The sequence below is a fragment of the Sorex araneus genome, chromosome 2 (genome assembly GCF_027595985.1).
Source record: "Sorex araneus isolate mSorAra2 chromosome 2, mSorAra2.pri, whole genome shotgun sequence".
NCBI classification, from domain to species: domain Eukaryota; kingdom Metazoa; phylum Chordata; class Mammalia; order Eulipotyphla; family Soricidae; genus Sorex; species Sorex araneus.
The window spans coordinates 380,546,702-380,563,997 of record NC_073303.1 but is presented as its reverse complement, the minus strand read 5'-3'; the positions used below and the strand labels follow the sequence as shown (position 1 = coordinate 380,563,997).

Sequence of the window (17,296 nt, the reverse complement as noted above, 5' to 3'; positions counted from 1 at the left end):
ATAAATGTGCCTGATGGCAAGCAGAAACGTTGCTCCCCAACACGCTCACGCCTGGGGGGCACCCTGACAGGCCGAAAGCTGGCTCAAGTCTCACTCCAGGTGACCGCACAGCACCACCCACACAGAACACAGTGCTCCTGAATCAGGAGGGACACTGTTGGGGAAGGCTGACACACCCTTCCCTCAACATTACACATACACATACAGAACAAGGCTGACACACCTTCCCCCAATACTCCCTCCTCCCCCCCCCCCAAAACCAGGCTGACACACCATTCCCCTAACACTACACACACAAAACCAGGCTGACATCCCCATGACCAGGCTGACACAGCTCCAACGACCCCCAACACACACACACGTACACACAATCAAGCTAATACACTCTTTCCCCTACACTACATACACAAACACACAACCACACTGACACACCCTTCTCCCAACACTAGACACACACAAAGAGGCTGACACACTCTTTCCCCAACAACAACAAAAGAAGCAGCAGCAGCAGCAGCAGTAACACACCCCCATGACCAGGCTGACACAGCCATCTCCCAATACCACTCACACACCCCCACCCCCCCACACACGCCCATCACTGGTCTAAGCCAACTGCTCTCCCCTTTACAGACACCTGCCCCGCCCCTTGGCCTCAAAGCACAGGTCCTGGCTCCCAGAAATGATGTTAATACAGTCGCATACCACATACTTCTGCGGTTTTTCTTAATTACTACTTCGATTTTGCTCCCACTCTGGTCGCTCTGCCAAGCTGTCGTCAGTCACGGCTTAGAGCACTCGTTTCAGCTGTCCATTTTAGAGACCCCCAGAAGCCAGTCAAGTGAGGTCAGAGTTCGAGGAGACCTTCCAGCCCTCTGAAGGGCTCTTGTTGCTTTAATGCTGAGCACATCTTACTTAAGAATGTGTGCAAGCGAGAGAACAAAAGGATCCAGGAGAGAATCTGCCAGGGAGAAATGGTTGCTAAAAGCCAGGCGTCAGCTCCAGTGGTATTAGTGAAGGGACGGCAAGAATTTCCGCAAAGAGAACACCTGCTCTTAGCCACCGTGGGCCAGCTGCAAGCCAATGCCCAGCGTTGGGGGGCAGCAAAGCTCTATTCCGCCACATGAAGGAAGCCCAGCCCAGAGACCTAAGCGGTGTCCGTGGGCAGGAAACGGCCGAGATGGGGGTGAGCGCAGGGCATGAGCACCTAAACCACCGCCACCATACATTTTGGTGGGGATCCCCAGGCAGAGACGGCAGCAGGGGATGGGGTCCTCGCCCCCGAGTCTGCCCAGTGTGCCCAGGGACAGTCAGAGATACCCAGGGGGCCACAGGCGTGAAGCTGCTGGGCCTGTGGTGGCTGGGGACCGCTGGGCTCCTCTCTACATCCTCAGGGACAGGTGAAAGGCACCACCAGGGTGGCACAGACAGCTCCAGCCTGGAGAAAGCAGGGCTGGGCCTGCCAAGACCCGCAGGCTGAGGATGGGCAGTTGCATGCTGAGCCAGGAACACGGATCCTTAGACTTGCACCAAGCCCAGGTCTCCTTAAGTCTGCGCAAAAGGAATGACTGGTCACCAGGTGGTTCTGACAGACCTGGCTCAGGCTGCACTTTCGTGTTCAACCAGAATAAATGCTACAGGCATTGGGAACTTGACCTCTCCTGATTTACAATGCCACCGTGGAGTGGAAATCAGCTCAAGTGAAACGAAAGACAGTAGCCACCTCGGAACCTCACTAATTACTGAACTTTGCCAGACTCTGGCACACACTGACCTGCATCTCTCTGCACACCAGTCCACGACAGAGGACTGGTCATCTCAGGAACACGCACTGGGCAGAAAGCCAGTTCAAAGAAACTACCATATGCAGAGACAAAGAAGAAAAAGCCCAGATAGTCTCAACAGAAAAAAAAGACCTTTGAAGACTGACAGCCACTCAGGATGAACCGTCTCTGCACACCAGGACGCCGAGCCCTCCGAGCTGGCAACAAGACATGGGCGAGTTGCTGCCCCACCTTGTTCAACGCTGGGTTGGAGGTTTCAGCCGGTGGGGTCACACAAATGAAAGACCCAGAAGGCTGAATGCCTGGGTGACAAGACAAGGGTTGTCTGCACAGCCAGACGATGCAGGAGCTCGTTCCAGGAGCCCAGGAACCTCCTTCCACAGAGCCTGAGCGAAGGCTCTGTCCCGGCTCCCAACTGCCAGTGCCCACACTGGCAGACCCACACAACAGGTTCTGGTCAAGCAGCGTCACTGCGGGAACACGAGGCTCCTTCCAGGGAGAGGTGGATTGCTCTCCGTCACCTCGAGCGCTGCTGTGGCACCCCCCAGAGTCCCTGTCCACTGGTGTGTCCCTGCGCTCACCCCCAGAGCCGGCAGCCTCTGCGTGCAGCTCACCGCCACTTTCAGCTTCCAGTCCGTCTCTCCATCCAGCTGATCCGTTCGAATAAAGCAGGAACCTTGGAATGAGAGAATAGAGTCACTACTCCTGTACTGTGGTACAGTTTAGCCCGAAGGTACCAGTGCTATAGCAGTGTGCAGTATGGAAACAGTCCATCTAGAGGCCCCCAATCAAATCCCTTAGCAGCCTTGATCTGATTCACAAAATGAGTCTGTCACACAGATGATGGCCATTACCTGTTTATTAATCATCGCCTATTTGCTACTGGTATCTTTTAAGGTAGAATATGAACTATCACTGTCACTGTCATCCCATTGCTCATCGATTTGTTCGAGTGGGCACCAGTAACGTCTCTCATTGTGAGACTTATTGTTACTGTTTTTGGATGTCCAATACGCCACGGGTAGCTTGCCAGGCTCTGCCATGTGGGCCCGATACTCTTGGTAGCTTGTTGGGCTCTCCGAAAGGAGAATATGAACTAGTGCCTCATTTTACATAGGCTATACTGATCATTTCTGTCTTTAACTCACCTTAAATATGATAAAATAACAAGCAGACACACAAATAGAAAGAAGATCCCAAACAGCCGCAGCCAAGGGGGAGCCCCCAGCAGCAGAGCCCCACAGAGGCCCAGTGCCCTGCCGGGGAGCAGCGGGTGACAACACTTCCCTTCTCTCTCTCACCCACGAGGCTCCAGAAACGTGCGAAGGAAAATGTGACACACAGGTCTCAGAGTGCCAGAAGCGCTCAGACTTTGGTCTGTGGTTCCAAATCTCATTTACCACGTAATCTGAGGCATTCATTGCATCTGTACAAACGTGATTCTGTGACATCTGAAACTGAGGGGGTGGCCAGAGCTGTAGATGAACACAGTGTTTGTACGTTACTGAACTTAGAATGGTATATATACAAATGGGAGTCACAGCTTAGGACGTTCAGGGCGATCTCCATGGTAACGACCAAGAAAAATGACTAGAGGAAATGCACAGAAGGAAAGGAGCAAGGCATCCAGACAGTTCACTACAATGCTCAACCTGAAGGAAACAGAAAAGTGGAACGAAGGAAACTACTAGGGACCAAAAAGGAGTAAGCCACAGCAAAAACAAACAGCACAGTGAGAGGAGAGAGGGTCCTTCTGGCAACTCCTTGAACTATGACCAGATCAAACTCCACTCAGAAGACAGACGGGCAGAATGTTTTTGAGGTGTGCGTGTGTGTAAGTGTGTACATATGTATGCATGCGTGCAACACACCTGGCAATGCTCAGGGCTTATTACTGGCTCTGTACTGAAGGATCACTCCAGGGGGGGCTCGGGAACCACATGGGATGCCAGGGATCGAACCAGGGTCAGTCTGTGCAATGCCAGTGCCCTCTCCACTGTCACAATGGACGGTAGGGCTGGTCAGCTTGCCTGCTCAGCTGAGACGCACTCTGATTCTCTGTGGCTACCTGACTTCCTGTTGCTTTGCAACACTGTCTTTCAGGGCTTCATTTTCATACCTCAATGCACAGCAGCAAATTCCTGAAGTCCTATCACTGCTGGTGGGAAGGCACAAGGCACAGTCACACCTACGGCGGCTCAGGGGACCACATGGGGAACTGGGGATCAAATTCAGATCAGCTGCACTCAAGGCACCATCCAAGCTGCTCTGCTATTGCTCCACGCCCAGTTTTACGATTTTTCTACTCTGCATTCTGTTTCCTCAGCTCACGCAGGGTCACACACCTCAGTTCAAGCAGCTCGGCTCTAGTGAGGGTCTTTCCTGAAGAGACTGGGGTTCTTGCACCTGCAAGGGCGATGGAACTCAGTAGAAGAGGCAGATGCGCAAGTACGGGACAGGGAAGGCAGCAGAGAAAGGGCTCCTTCCTGCCTCGGACTCTACCACTGGCCCACACTGATCCCTGCTCGTCTCGCCCGGCCCCTGCACTGTGAATGATGCGGCCACAGCAGCCCCGGGCATGCCCAGCAGTCCCTCCACACTGACTCCCCGCACCCTCACCCCTTCCCTTCAGCTGTGGGCTTTAATGAGCAAAGAATTTTTTTTCTTTTTGTTTTTGGACCACGCCTGGCAATGGTTAGGACTTACTCCTGGCTCTGCGCTCAGGAATCACTCCTAGAGAGCTCAGGAAACAATACAGAATGCCTGGAACTGAACCCATGTCAGCTGCAGGCAAGACTAATTCCCTATGCACTGTGCTGTATCTCTGGCTAAGGAAAAGATTGTCTAACTATCCGTTTTATCAGCTGAAGATATATATCCACAAGGTATTCAATTATCTGATTACTTGCACTCCGTAAAAATTATTATGTAAATTATTTGTATTATTTGTCAAAAGATTTGTGAAATTTATATAGTGAACAAAAGAACTGGGTATACTCAATTACTGAGAAAATGAAATATAAAAGCTTACAAGGGCTTATTATTTTACAGGTCTTTTTTTGTGGGGGTGTTGGGATTTCATTTTTGTAATTTAGATCTCTGGGTCACATCTGCTGCTGCTCTGAACACTTCTGGCTCAGTACCTGGGGCCCATCCAGGGTATTCAGGAGTATTCATTGTTTAAACTTATTAAACAATGGAAATAATATAGCACCATTGTCCCATTGTTCATCGATTTGCTCAAGCAGGCACCAGTAACGTCTCCATTGAGAGACTGGCTACTATTTTTGGCATATCGAATACGCCATGGGTAGCTTACCAGGCTCTGCCGTGTGGGCAGGATACTCTCAGTAGACTGCCGGGCTCTCCGAGAAGGATGGAGGAATCGAATGCGGGTCAGTCGCGTGCAAGGCAAAAGCTCTACCTGCTGTGCTATTGCTCTAGTCCCCCTTCAGTATTATTTCTTTTAAAATTTAATTTTGGGTATGGGGGCCCAATCCAGCAGTACTCATGGCTTCCCACTAGTTCTGTGCTCAGGGATTACTGCTGGTGGTGCTTAGGAAACCACGGGGTGCTGGAGGGCTGGCCATGTGTAAGGCAGACAAATTAGCTGCTGTGCTATCTTATTTTTGGGGGGTTGGGGGTCACACCCAGCAATGCTCAGAGTTTATCCTGGCTCCGCACTCAAGAATTATTCCTGGCGGTGCTTGGGGGACCATATGGAATGCCAGGGATTGAAATCGGGTTGGCTGCATGCAAGGCAAATGCCCTACCTGCTGAACTATCGCTCGGCCCTGCCCCCTGCCCCGCCCCATGCTATCTTTCTGGTCATCAATATTCAATATCTTTTTTCTTTTTCTTTAGGTTTTTGGACCACACCTGTTGTGGTGTACTCCTGGCTCTGTACCTAGGGATCACTCCTAGCAGTGCTCAGGGTACCTTATGTGGTACCAGGGATGGAACCCAAGTTGGCCATGTGTAAGGCAAGCATCCTACCCACTGTACTGTTGCTTTAGCCCAAAAATCAATTAGCTCATAGTAACAGAAACCCCATGTACAGTCCTTCTCCTCTTGGTACTTTCCTAAGAAAGTATTGTGCCACGTTCATGTGGGAGAAAGCACTTATTATCTGCTCATCATTGGAAAGCAGAGGTGTTTACTTTTTCTATACCAGATTACAAAGCTATGCAAGTTTCCAAATCTATTGATAGGTTTGCTTAGCACGTTTCCACACTTAACTATGTGTCAAGCACTATGTTAGCGATCAGGTAAAGAATTAAAAAAATACTTTGGTGACTCATGCATACAGAGTGTGATAGTGTGATGACAGAGGCAGGCCCAGGGAATCCCACAATCTCTGAGAAAGGGTACCCAATTCCTTTGTGAAGCCAGCCAACGCCTCCCAAAGGAATTAGCATCTGAGACAAAGAGCTGGTAGGTTCAGGGTGCCTGTGGGTTGGGCAGAGGGGTGAGTCCCTCGCTGAGCACCAGCACAGACCTGCAAGGGCAGCTTGCTAGAGACCACAGGCAGTCCAGCCACAGGGCGCTGGGATCGTATGAGGCACTGGGGTCATAAGGATACGGGTTTGAGTGAACTTAAGAGGCTGGAACTCAGGGAAACTGTAGCATCTTCAGATTCTCTTTCTAGAGTAAGTAACTTCTACTGTGGGGGGAGGTAGGAGATGAGAGGGCACTGAATGTTGCTGATAAGCAGATGTTTAATACTAGCACAGTGTCAGAATGATTTTATTTTATTTTTTAATTTTTTTGCTTTTTGGGTCACACCCAGCGATGCTCAGGGGTTACTCCTGGCTTTGCACTCAGGAGCGGTGCTTGGGGGACCATATGGGATGCCGGGGATTGAACCCGGGTCGGCCGCGTGCAAGGCAAACGCCCTACCCGCTGTGCTACTGCTCCGGCCCCTCAGAATGATTTTAAGGAGATTACCCTAAAGAGTAGAACATCTTTGTTTTTGTTTTGGATTTTTGCTTTTTGGGTCATACCCGGTAATGCACAGGAGTTACTCCTGGCTCTGCATTCAGGAATTGTCCCTGGCAGTGCTCAGCGGACCATATGGGATGCTGGGAATCGAACCCAGGTCGGCCTCATGCAAGGCAAATGCCCTACGTGCTGTGCTATTGCTCCAGCCCCAAGAGCAGAACATCTTTATGCATGGATGTATCTTTACATATTACTAATGAAAGTAAAAAAAAAAAAAAATAACCTCCCGTAGGGAAATAGCTAAATTAACTATAGTGGATCTGCTTTCTCAACATGTCCCAGCTGTATGACCAACACTATAACAAACACTCCTCACTCAGGGCTGCTGTAAATGTATCCTTCATAAAAAGAAAATAATATAAACACTGATTTTCACCTCCTCATTTAACTCTCATAAAGTTATCACTGGTGATTTATTGTTTTTATTAATGAAAAGTAACAAAATGTCATGTTTTTTTTTTTTTTTTTTGCTTTTTGGGTCACACCCAGAGATGCACAGGGGTTACTCCTGGCTTTGCACTCAGGAATTACCCCTGGCGGCGCTCGGGGGACCATAGGGGATGCTGGGAATCGAATCCGGGTCGGGCCCGTGCAAAGTGAATGCCCTACCCACTGTGCTATCGCTCCAGCCCGTCATGCTTTTCTAAGCAACTTTTTGATTGCTTATATATTTGTGAATTTTAATTTTAAAACTAATCTAAATATATGACATGGAGTCTAGAAAATAGAGAAAAAACAAAAAAATAACAACAATCCATCAATTGGGTATATATCCTCCAGTCTTTAAACAGACAGCTTTTTAATGACTTATACATATAAAGTCAGGTTTGTTTCACCTGTAGCATATAAATTTTTATGATGCAGGATACTATGAATATCCATCACCTTAAATGACTAGCTAATATCCCCAATGAGTAAATGGAAATAATATAGATGCCTTTATTCATAAAAAAGGACAGGCTTCGTGTGCAACAATGGCTATGTCCCAACAACTTAGGGGAAACTGCTGACAGGAACTACATCAGTAACCTGAACTGGCAGGGCTGGCTAGGATTTACATTTACAGCAAGAGACTGAACAGCAGCACAACCGGGAGCACGTGATGACCACCTTGACTTGTCCTCAGGGACTGCACTGGATGAGGCTCCTACAGCGAGCTCTGGCTACGAGGGAGGCCAGAGAGACTTGGCAAAAATGAATTATTCAATTGTTCTTCTCATATCCTATTACAGACGGCTTATGAATACTTGATTTGAGTTTGTATAATTGACAGGAATTGACAGGAAAGGACAGGTTTAATGACAATCAAACTGAGATCAGCGAGGCCATTGTCACACACACTGGCCGCAGCAAGTGCTGATCAAGTAACGAATGGAGCCAGCGAGACGGAGCCATGGATGCATCCTAGAGCATCATGCATCACCTGTAATATTAGCACACCACCCGCAACAACTCACAGATCCAATAGCTCCCAATGAGCTGGGCTACAGTATATGCCCAATGAAAGAAAAATAGACATTGACTTTGCATATATAATACCAGATCGTTTGCCATTAAACTTAATTTCTAAATCATTTATATGACTTAATGACTCTGCATGAAATTTTTAAGCTGCTGGAAAGATGAATCACATCAGAGAGAATGTGGATGAGTACAGTGTCATTTAGCAAGCCCCTTGCCCCACTAACAAGTGACAGCTGAGCAATTGTGATATGTTCCCATACACCGAAACGATAATGTCATCACTTAGGAGACAACAGCAAAAGATATTGACATTTATAAGAGATTGATGAAAATTAGTTCTAAAGCATTAATTTCTCTTAATACCGCTAAAAGAATTGTGTGCATTCAGGAGATATTTGATCTGAATTAAGAAACTGATGAAGCAATTGATTAATTGGAATTTAAGCCATCAGTCACCAGATCCATCAGCAGCTTCATTTACATTCTAAACAATCAGCTGACAGCCCGAGAGAATGCCCTGTATTAATACACAGTCAATACGGTGCCGGAGAGGCTCCAGAGCTGCATCGACAGCCCCCCAGCTGCTGCTGTCCACTCCCCAACACACTGCACCCACAAGATTATGTCACACTGAGAAAGGCTGAAAGACCTATAATAGAAAAATATTCAAATTCTTCTCAACTTAAACAGAAAAGTAGTAAAATGGAGCAGTGTTAGTACATACAGAACATACAGAAAAGTTCAAGTACATCATATACTTTTGAAAATGAGGCAACTGAAAAATTTAAAATAATTAAAGTCACATACACAGAACTGATCAAGTCAAGAATTCTAGATGAAAAGGTAATATCTGACACAAATTTCATACAACAAATGAGAAGCTACTTAGTTCACTTTGCAAAGATAATCATGAGAAAGCCATACTTTTATCAATGCTATGCGTGAGAGTTAGTAACAGTTTCAACAGTGTAATGTGGCAGAAAGAAACTGTAGGTGAGCCCTATAAACAGGCCACGTAAGGCTCAGACTCTGGGCCACTGAAAGATCTTTCAGAGATAGAGGAAACAGCAGACAGGCTGGAGAGACAGCCTGATGTCAACCCCAGTAAGATCCCCAGCACCCCACCTGGCCCCTCAAGACCTACCAGGAGTGATTCTTGAGTGCAGAGCCAGGAGTAAGCCCTGAGCATCACTGGTGTAGCTCCAAAATAAACATGTTCTGCATGTGGCTGACACCAGCTGGATCCTGGGTACCACAAATGATGTGCCAAGAGTGATCCCTGAGCTCACAGACTGGAACTGTCTGATCACAGGCAGTATGGCCCAAGCCCCACCCAAATGACATGATCATAAACACATGTCACAACAAAATCGCAGAATCCAGGAAGCAAAGATGTAAAGAATGTGAAAAAAATAAGATACCATGACAGAATGGCTGTGATCATCAATACTGCCTGCAGGTGGGCAGGATGGTAGACTGGGTGACAAGCAAGAAAACAAATGAGAGGGATGCTTCCCAGGGACCAGAACTCAGGGGCAAGCATGACATGTCCACCCAACAGCCACCAAGCATTCCTGAGTGGCTCAAAGAAGTCAGATCACAAAACCAATGAGGCCAAGTCAAGGACTTGGCCCCCTCTCCCTGGACACCACTGGAGTGGCTCCTATATTTTAACACAATCCTAGGGCCAGAGAGGTAGAACAGAGGTTAGGGCACTTGCCTTGCACGCTGCCATGCCAGGTCTGATCCCCAGCATCACGTACAGCGCCCTGTGGTGGTGGCCATGTTAGCAGCACCAATGCTACGCATGCCTTTGCTGACCTCAGTCACGGTCCAAGGCAGGACAAACTCTGGCTTCCTCCTATCACCTGAAATGACGGATGCTCTGGGGCCTCACAGCGAGGTCTGCAGCCAGAACTGGGCAACACAGAGCAGGGTCTGGGCTTCCAGACCTCTCCACACCCTCTCTCCTTGGCGACACAGACATCTGTCTCCTGGCCCCTGTCCACTGCTTCCCGATGAAGCTGAGATCTGTGGCTACGTGCCGGCACCTCCAGCAGAGCCCAGCAGGTGCGGTCTGAGTACCTGTACTCACAATCGAGGACCACGATGGTCCCCAGGGCTGGCACAGTGGAGCCCCACCTCGTCTGCTGCACACGGAACAAACAGCAATCCAGTGTCGAGCAAATCCATCACCGAGCTGTTTCTACGTCTTATGGACTTGTATAAAACTGTCCCTCACACGTCGAAATCCCGATACTTATGTATTTCAAATAAATATAAATAGTAAAATGTGGCTGAGGAATTTGTTCTAATTCAAATCAAAACTTTATACAAACAAATTCTACCCTTCAAACTGCACTTGAAACTGCCAAAATACCAAGGCATTATCAGCAATGTAAACAAAGCAAAGCAAAAACAATACCTGCTTTTTCTGAAGTTCGAAGAAACACCATATCCGATGGGATTCTCTGATTCTGTAAGAAGAGTAATATCAAACATTAATGCTGTCCATGCAGGTGAGTGAATACAATTCCACTGTAAAGCAGAGCTGGCTAGCAGCAACCACACAGCATCAGCCCCAACACTGCCCTCGAGCAGCAACCCGCCCGGCTGCGCCTGAGACCCCACTCAGAACCACGGAAAGTGCTCCCTGAAAATGGGCCAGACCGTGGTCTGCTGTACCTGAATTCAAACATCTGCAATGGCCATGGTGTCCAGTTGGGCACTGTGCCCAGCCTCTCTATGGCCGGCGCCCAGGGTGGTCTGAGAGACTGAGTCAGGCGGCACGGATGGGCCTGGGCCTAAGTCCCAACTCTCCTGCAGGTGAGGGAGGCACTCGTACCCTCACGCCCTGTACCGCTTCCTGGCGGCCACTGACGTCGCTACCCACTGGGAAAGTTGTGCCCACCGATGGCAGCAATGGAGTCAGCCCACAGAGGTTGCCCAGGTCTTATTCGTATGGCTGAGAACTAAGTGATCATCTGTCAGCCAGCAGCTCTCAGACACACACAAGGTATGAGGGCTGGACAGCGTGACGTGCAAAGACGCCACTTTCCTGCTGGCAGCAGGAGAGAAGTTCGACTGTGAAGGCTGCTGAGTTGGGCGGGATCTCAGCAGCACTTAGCAAACATTTCTCACTGACTGGGAACAGAGACTGTGAGCTCACTGTGTGAGGCACAACCAAAGTCAGGAAAATGTCAAGAAAACAGGCGCGATTTAATAGAAGAGAAAAATCAGACTACAAATATGCAAAGAGCTAAGCCCTGGCTGGATAACAACAACAAGAGTAATGAACAAAAAAGTATAAGGATACAAGCAAATACAGTAAAACAGATCAGTCATATGTATACTAGGAACAAGTAACAAAAGTATTTTTAAAATATGCGTGACTATTTTGATAACAAGAAAAAAGGAACTGGCTAAAGCTAGTGAAGGATGGGTAAGGTGGCTACATGAAGCCCGAGAGGACACTGCAGAGGAGACCCACTGGCCCTGGAGACACAGCCTGCTGTGGCACGGAGACACTGGAATGGCTGGGCACAGAGTGCCAGTAACAGTTCATCTGTCATATTTTTTACGGTATTTGTGGGCGCAATATAGTGAAGCACAACCAAACCAGGTTAGCAGTGCCAGGAAAGCACCCTCCACTTGGTTGAGGCTCTGTTGCTAAGAGCCAGTGAGAAAACACTCAAGGAACTTTTCCATGTGTGCCCAAGAGGGCTGCTTGCTGAGGTGCCTTCTCCAGTGTTTAAGGGGACGCTGGGCAGTGCTCCATTCTTTGCAGAACTCCTCCAGAGAAAAGATGTTGCCTTCTCTAGAGGCTATCTTCAACGCCGCAGCTGAGCCTGCTCCTTCCCACAGATTTCCCTCATCTCCTGAGGCTCTGTGCTGGCTGCAGGGCTAGTCAGAGTTTGTCTCACTGAGACTGAGTCTTGCTAGTTCGTAGTCTGAGAAGGCTGTTGAGAGATTTCATCTAAGTGGGTACTTACCAACACAGTAGTTTGTGGTCTTCTAGAATCATCTTTCTATTTTCTGCAGGATCTAGAGTGATAGACCCCATTTCATCACCAATTTAGATGGGGTTTGTCCCAGCTTTAGTCTCAGTCTTGTTACAAGTGTATCCATTTTATTAACTGATTTTCTATCACACCTTTCTATTTTCACCTTTACTGATTTCTGCTCCTCTTGACTATTTCTTAGCATCTCTTGCTGCGGTTTAATTTCTTTTGCCTAGGTTTCCTGAGGCAGGAATTTAGAGGAGCGGCTAGTGCCTCTCTCTCGAGTGGTGGGAGATGGAGAAGGCCTGAGCCCTGCTCCGCCTGCCCCCTCACACATGTTGCTGCAGGTTCACTTCCACTTCCCTGAAGGTCAAGGTTGAGCTCACCCTTGACCGTCAGCCCACAAGCTGATGAAAAGGGATCTATTTGTTCTTCCCGCTCCAGGCTCCCTATCATGGGTCTCCAACCTGCCCCCATGTGTCTGGGACTCAGCAAGGGAGCTCTAAGGAGCCCTGCAGACACCCTCCTCTCTCGCATGCTCTCCTCTCTCACATGGGTGGTCATGTGGGGTGAGGCACCTGGCTGCCGCTGCCACCCGAGTGGTTTTCTTTCTAGCTGTTTTGTTCCATTTGTTTTTGATTCATGTATTCATCTAATCTTAGGGCTAATAAAAATTCATGATGGATTAGTTCTACTGTCTACAGGTGGTGTCCACTTCCCACTAGTAGCTACACTTCACTGACTATTAGCTCAGTCCTCGGCGAACGCTCAGGTGGTATGTATTTCTCAACCTTTTGTTCTTCAGCAGACACTGCTGCATATGGGTGGGTGTTACTCCTTTATCCATGTTGCTGGTCTCCTGACCACAATACTCAAACTGCTCACAGGAAGGTGACCACTGATGCGAAGGAACGTAGTTGCCTCTTGGCCTTTGTCCCACTGGTCTCTTTCGGTAGCCCTCTTCGACTTCCACTTTCCTTCCTTCTACCATGAAGTTCCCCAAATGCTTTATTCCATCTGACTCATAGGACCTTAGAGTCCATCTCTTTGCATATGCTTTGAAATGTTTGTTCGGGGTATTGAAACATACATAGTAACATAGTAATTACTAAATTTCTTAAAACTTACTACATACTACACTGTCTCACCTCAGACCTTTTTTGGCTAACTCTTCCAACTGTGGGAAACAGCAGGCGAGCTTTTGCTCCTCACCACCAGGGCCACGTGGGTTCCAAACCGGTTCAAAACCTGAACTCAAGACAGGGCACAGGCTTTGAAATCACCACCCTGGCCTGAGATTCCAGTTCTCAGCAGGAGTGTCCCTCACACAGCAACACTGGTACTGCTCTGTCTGCATGCACAGCCCCGCAGGGGAGTGAGTCTCTGAACACCCTCCCTCCTCCTGCACCATCTAATTGGCTGTAACAAGTAATATGCATCTAGTACTCTACTTTTATCATCTCATAGTAATCCCAAAAACTAGGTCTCAAATTTTTCCAAATATTCAAGCTTTTTATGCGAAAGCAGAACAAAATTGGCAGTTTGTAAATCAAGTAAGGTGTGTGGGCTCGTGAGCCACGAGATGGAGAAACGGTGGTCGGTGCCCCTGGCCCCCAGCACATGGAAGGAAAAAGCCATTTCCTGACTGAATGGTGTTGTCCCCCTTGGTGGGCGTGCAGAGAGAGCAAGGCTGCCGGACACGCAGATGCAGAGCTGGACCCCAGGAGCACCAAGGTCACTCAGTCAAAGCAGGAGGACAGAGGCGACTGGGAAGGAGCAGTGAGAGCAAGAGCAGAGAGGGAGCTGAGAGAGAGAAACCGGGAAGGGCAGCAGGGCCCTGAGGTGCAGAGAGCCTCCCTGGTCTCACAGTCATGGGACCACACCTGGCACTCAGAGTCAGCAAGAGCCCATCACAAAGCCTGGTCCATCGGCCTCTTGCCCAACTGTCCTCTCACTGGCAGGCCACTGAGAGCTGCCCACAAGGCCAGAAAAGAGGGTGAGCTTGAGCCAAAGTTCATGAGAATGAAGCTCGAAGAGCTTCAGGGGACCCAGGTGAGAGTCTGGAGATGAACCCCCAGCCAAGCAGCGCACAGAAACCGAGAGCATGAGCTCCAGTGTATCAACAGTGTCTAACGTGGCGTAAGCTCCAGGGTGTCAACAGTGCTAATGTGGCCTGACCAGCTTCCGTCTTGGCACTCATCCTAGAAGCTGCAGCGAAGCCTCAGGATACTCACCATCGCATCTCACGACAGAAGAGAAACTGCCTTAAATCTAATAGCTGCTCACTGAAAAGTGAGTAAGCCACAGGATGCACATAACTGAGCACTATGAAAATGAGTTCGAATCAGCCTGCTTGTGTGCATCAGAAACTGTGCACACTTGGTACACACGCAGTGTGGAAGAGAAGCCCCTTCCTCACACAACCCTTGCACAAGGGGGCCCGCTGGGAGTGTCCCTGGGACTATGCAGCCAGCTGGCATCACTCACTCAGACTGCTGTAGAAGCAGCCTTGGGAAACTGTCCTGTGTGGGAATTCTGCTTGCAACAGTGCTTCCAGAAGCAGGTGGCACCACCCCGGGCCACTGTCACCAGCATGGGGTGCCAGCAGCCTCAAGATTGACTGACAGCTGGGCTGACTGATCTTTCTTTTTTCTAAAAACAATGTGTTTGGACAAATAAGTTTGGGACTATTAAGGGACAAACGAAGAAATCTGTGTAACAGAATCCCTGTGAGGAAATGTCTGCAACAGAGACAGTGTCTGGCAGAGACAGCTCCAGTCAGATTCCAGCCAGCAGGCAGAGCCTGCCTCGGACCACAGAGACACCTCCCCACAGGGATGCTTTGCGGCCTCTTCCTGCAGTCATGATCTCTGTGATGCTCTTCCCTGTCTACGATCATCATATGACATCTATCTACACACACTCACTGTAAATAGACTCAAAGGATGCAATTCCTTTGATAGTGATGCTAGTGAGGTTAGGTTATACAGTTTTATGTCTTATATTGGACAGAACATGACTTCACCTATAACAGTGAAACATACTTTAACAAAATAGAACATACCCAAACCTAGTTTTCTTCACATATATCAAACCTCAAATAAAGATGCTCAAGTTTGAAATACTGTTTCAACCAGTCTCCATCAGATTCAGAAGTTACTCGCATCAGGTTAAATGTGAACAATGGCATATGCAGGTCTAAAATATATATATTTAAAGTATCAACCTTTTCCACTATGATGAGGTCTCCAACTTGTATGTCTGAACTCTGAACTTGCACTTTACCTTAAAAAAAAGAAGAAGTATAGTCAACTCAAGAAAACAACAGCAAAAACTTTCAGTTCATAAATAATACTTTAGAAAGAACTTTGGGGGGTGGGGTGAGAAACACTTCAGAAATTCAGCTAACCGGTACTTTCAATGTCAATGTCTTTATTACCGAGATGTCACTAGGAATGAGCCTCTCTTCACCCTGGAACACAGATGTGCAGGGACAGGGTCCCACCTGGGAGGTCGGGGGCTACAAGCATCTGCCCGCCGCTCAAGTTTCAGGCAGTCACCCAGGTCACCAACCAGTGTTAAGAGGAGGATGACTGACGTTGTATGGCCAAGAACCCTGCTCTGCTCTCACTGCTGACAGTGCTCATACCACAATAGGAACAGCACTGAGAGACACCTCACAGAAGGGGAAAACTCGAAGAAAAGCCACCTCCCACTAACTAGCTGGACAGACACAGAGGAGCACTGACCAATCAGGCTACCAGCTGCGTTTCCTTGAGTCATGCATGAGATTTAGCATAAATACATCCTTGTGGGCCAGCCACACAAGGAGGAGTGAAGTGCCCTCGATTAGAGGTCGGGGGCCACCCTAAGCCCTCGGCCGGCCTGCATTTCAGAGTCCATCGGTCTGTTCCCCCATGTTCTGGTAACATTCTCTTTCATTCAGCTGATTCTGAGGCTAACAGAACCAGGGCTAAGTTCTTATCACCTTTTTACAAATATCATTTTGGGGGCAGGAGCGATAGTACAGTGGGTAGGGCACTTGCCCTGCACACGGCCGACCTGGGTTTGATCCTGGTGCCCTGTATGGTCCCCAAAGCCCATCAGGAGATATCCCTAAGCACTGCCGTGTGGCTCCAAAACAAAAATATATCATTTTTGCTTGTGTAGCAAAAATACATTACTAAATGGTATTTATAATCGTGGCCCTAATTCAATCATCATCCAAAGCCTGTGTCCCCCAAGGGCTCATCATAGGACAGTCACTCAGGAGAGGATTCAGAGCTGCCCAATTGGAGACCCCCTTCACAGCTCTCACCAGCACCCACCTGTCACTTGTTCCCCAGCTCTCAGTCCCACACTTTACCTGACAACCGCATGATGGCCCCAGCCCATTCCCATGAGGCCTTTGCACCTGCTGTGTCCTTGGAGCAGAGCTGCACGGTTCACCGCCCTCCCCCCCACACCGTGAAGCCTGTGGGGAGGTGCATGACCCTGCGTTTCCCACATGCCTCCTCAGTGCATGTCAGGGGCTGAGGCACAGGCAAATGCTTAAGGGTCCACAAAAGTTCAGTCATAACTGAAGTCCAGTTGGAGGACAGAATTTCCTCCTAAGTGCATATCCAAAACTAACCCATCTTGAATAGCAGGCGTTGTTCAGCCACGCTATTTCTCTTAGTGAAAATGGGTCAGACATCATAATAGAGTGAGGGGAGCAGAGACACCGCTAAGTGACAAGGACACGAGCAAAATAAAGAGGAGAATGCGTAATTACACAGTACCAGCAAAGCGGTCAGAACGGTAGATAATTAAGGCCATTTAAAATCTTTTTAATATATATTTTTAAAGTACAGCAGATCGTTTTTATTGAAATTTACGTAGGAATATGTGAAAGGAGAGCAAGAGAGAAAGTACATCTTTAAGAGAGAACACGGGCCTCTCCAGAGAGACGGAGAGACAAGCAAGGGAGACAGGGGCTTGAGGAGTCAAGTCCATTCTTAAAAGGAATAAACAATAGGTAAGGAACAATCTAGAAGGTCAGCATCAGAT

General features: G+C 48.4%; 1 protein-coding gene across 2 annotated transcripts in view; it reads right to left on the bottom strand.

Moving 5' to 3' along the window:
- The window catches only part of ATP9B (ATPase phospholipid transporting 9B (putative)), a 130,804-nt gene that overhangs the window by 76,994 nt on the left and 36,514 nt on the right, over positions 1-17,296 (bottom strand). For both annotated transcript variants that reach the window (XM_055128069.1, XM_055128070.1), the window contains exons 6-8: positions 15,474-15,532; positions 10,672-10,723; positions 2,363-2,457 (exon numbers count right to left, since the gene is read on the bottom strand). In XM_055128069.1, coding sequence (XP_054984044.1) covers positions 2,363-2,457; positions 10,672-10,723; positions 15,474-15,532 — 206 coding nt within the window. The remainder of the gene's footprint in view (positions 1-2,362; positions 2,458-10,671; positions 10,724-15,473; positions 15,533-17,296) is intronic.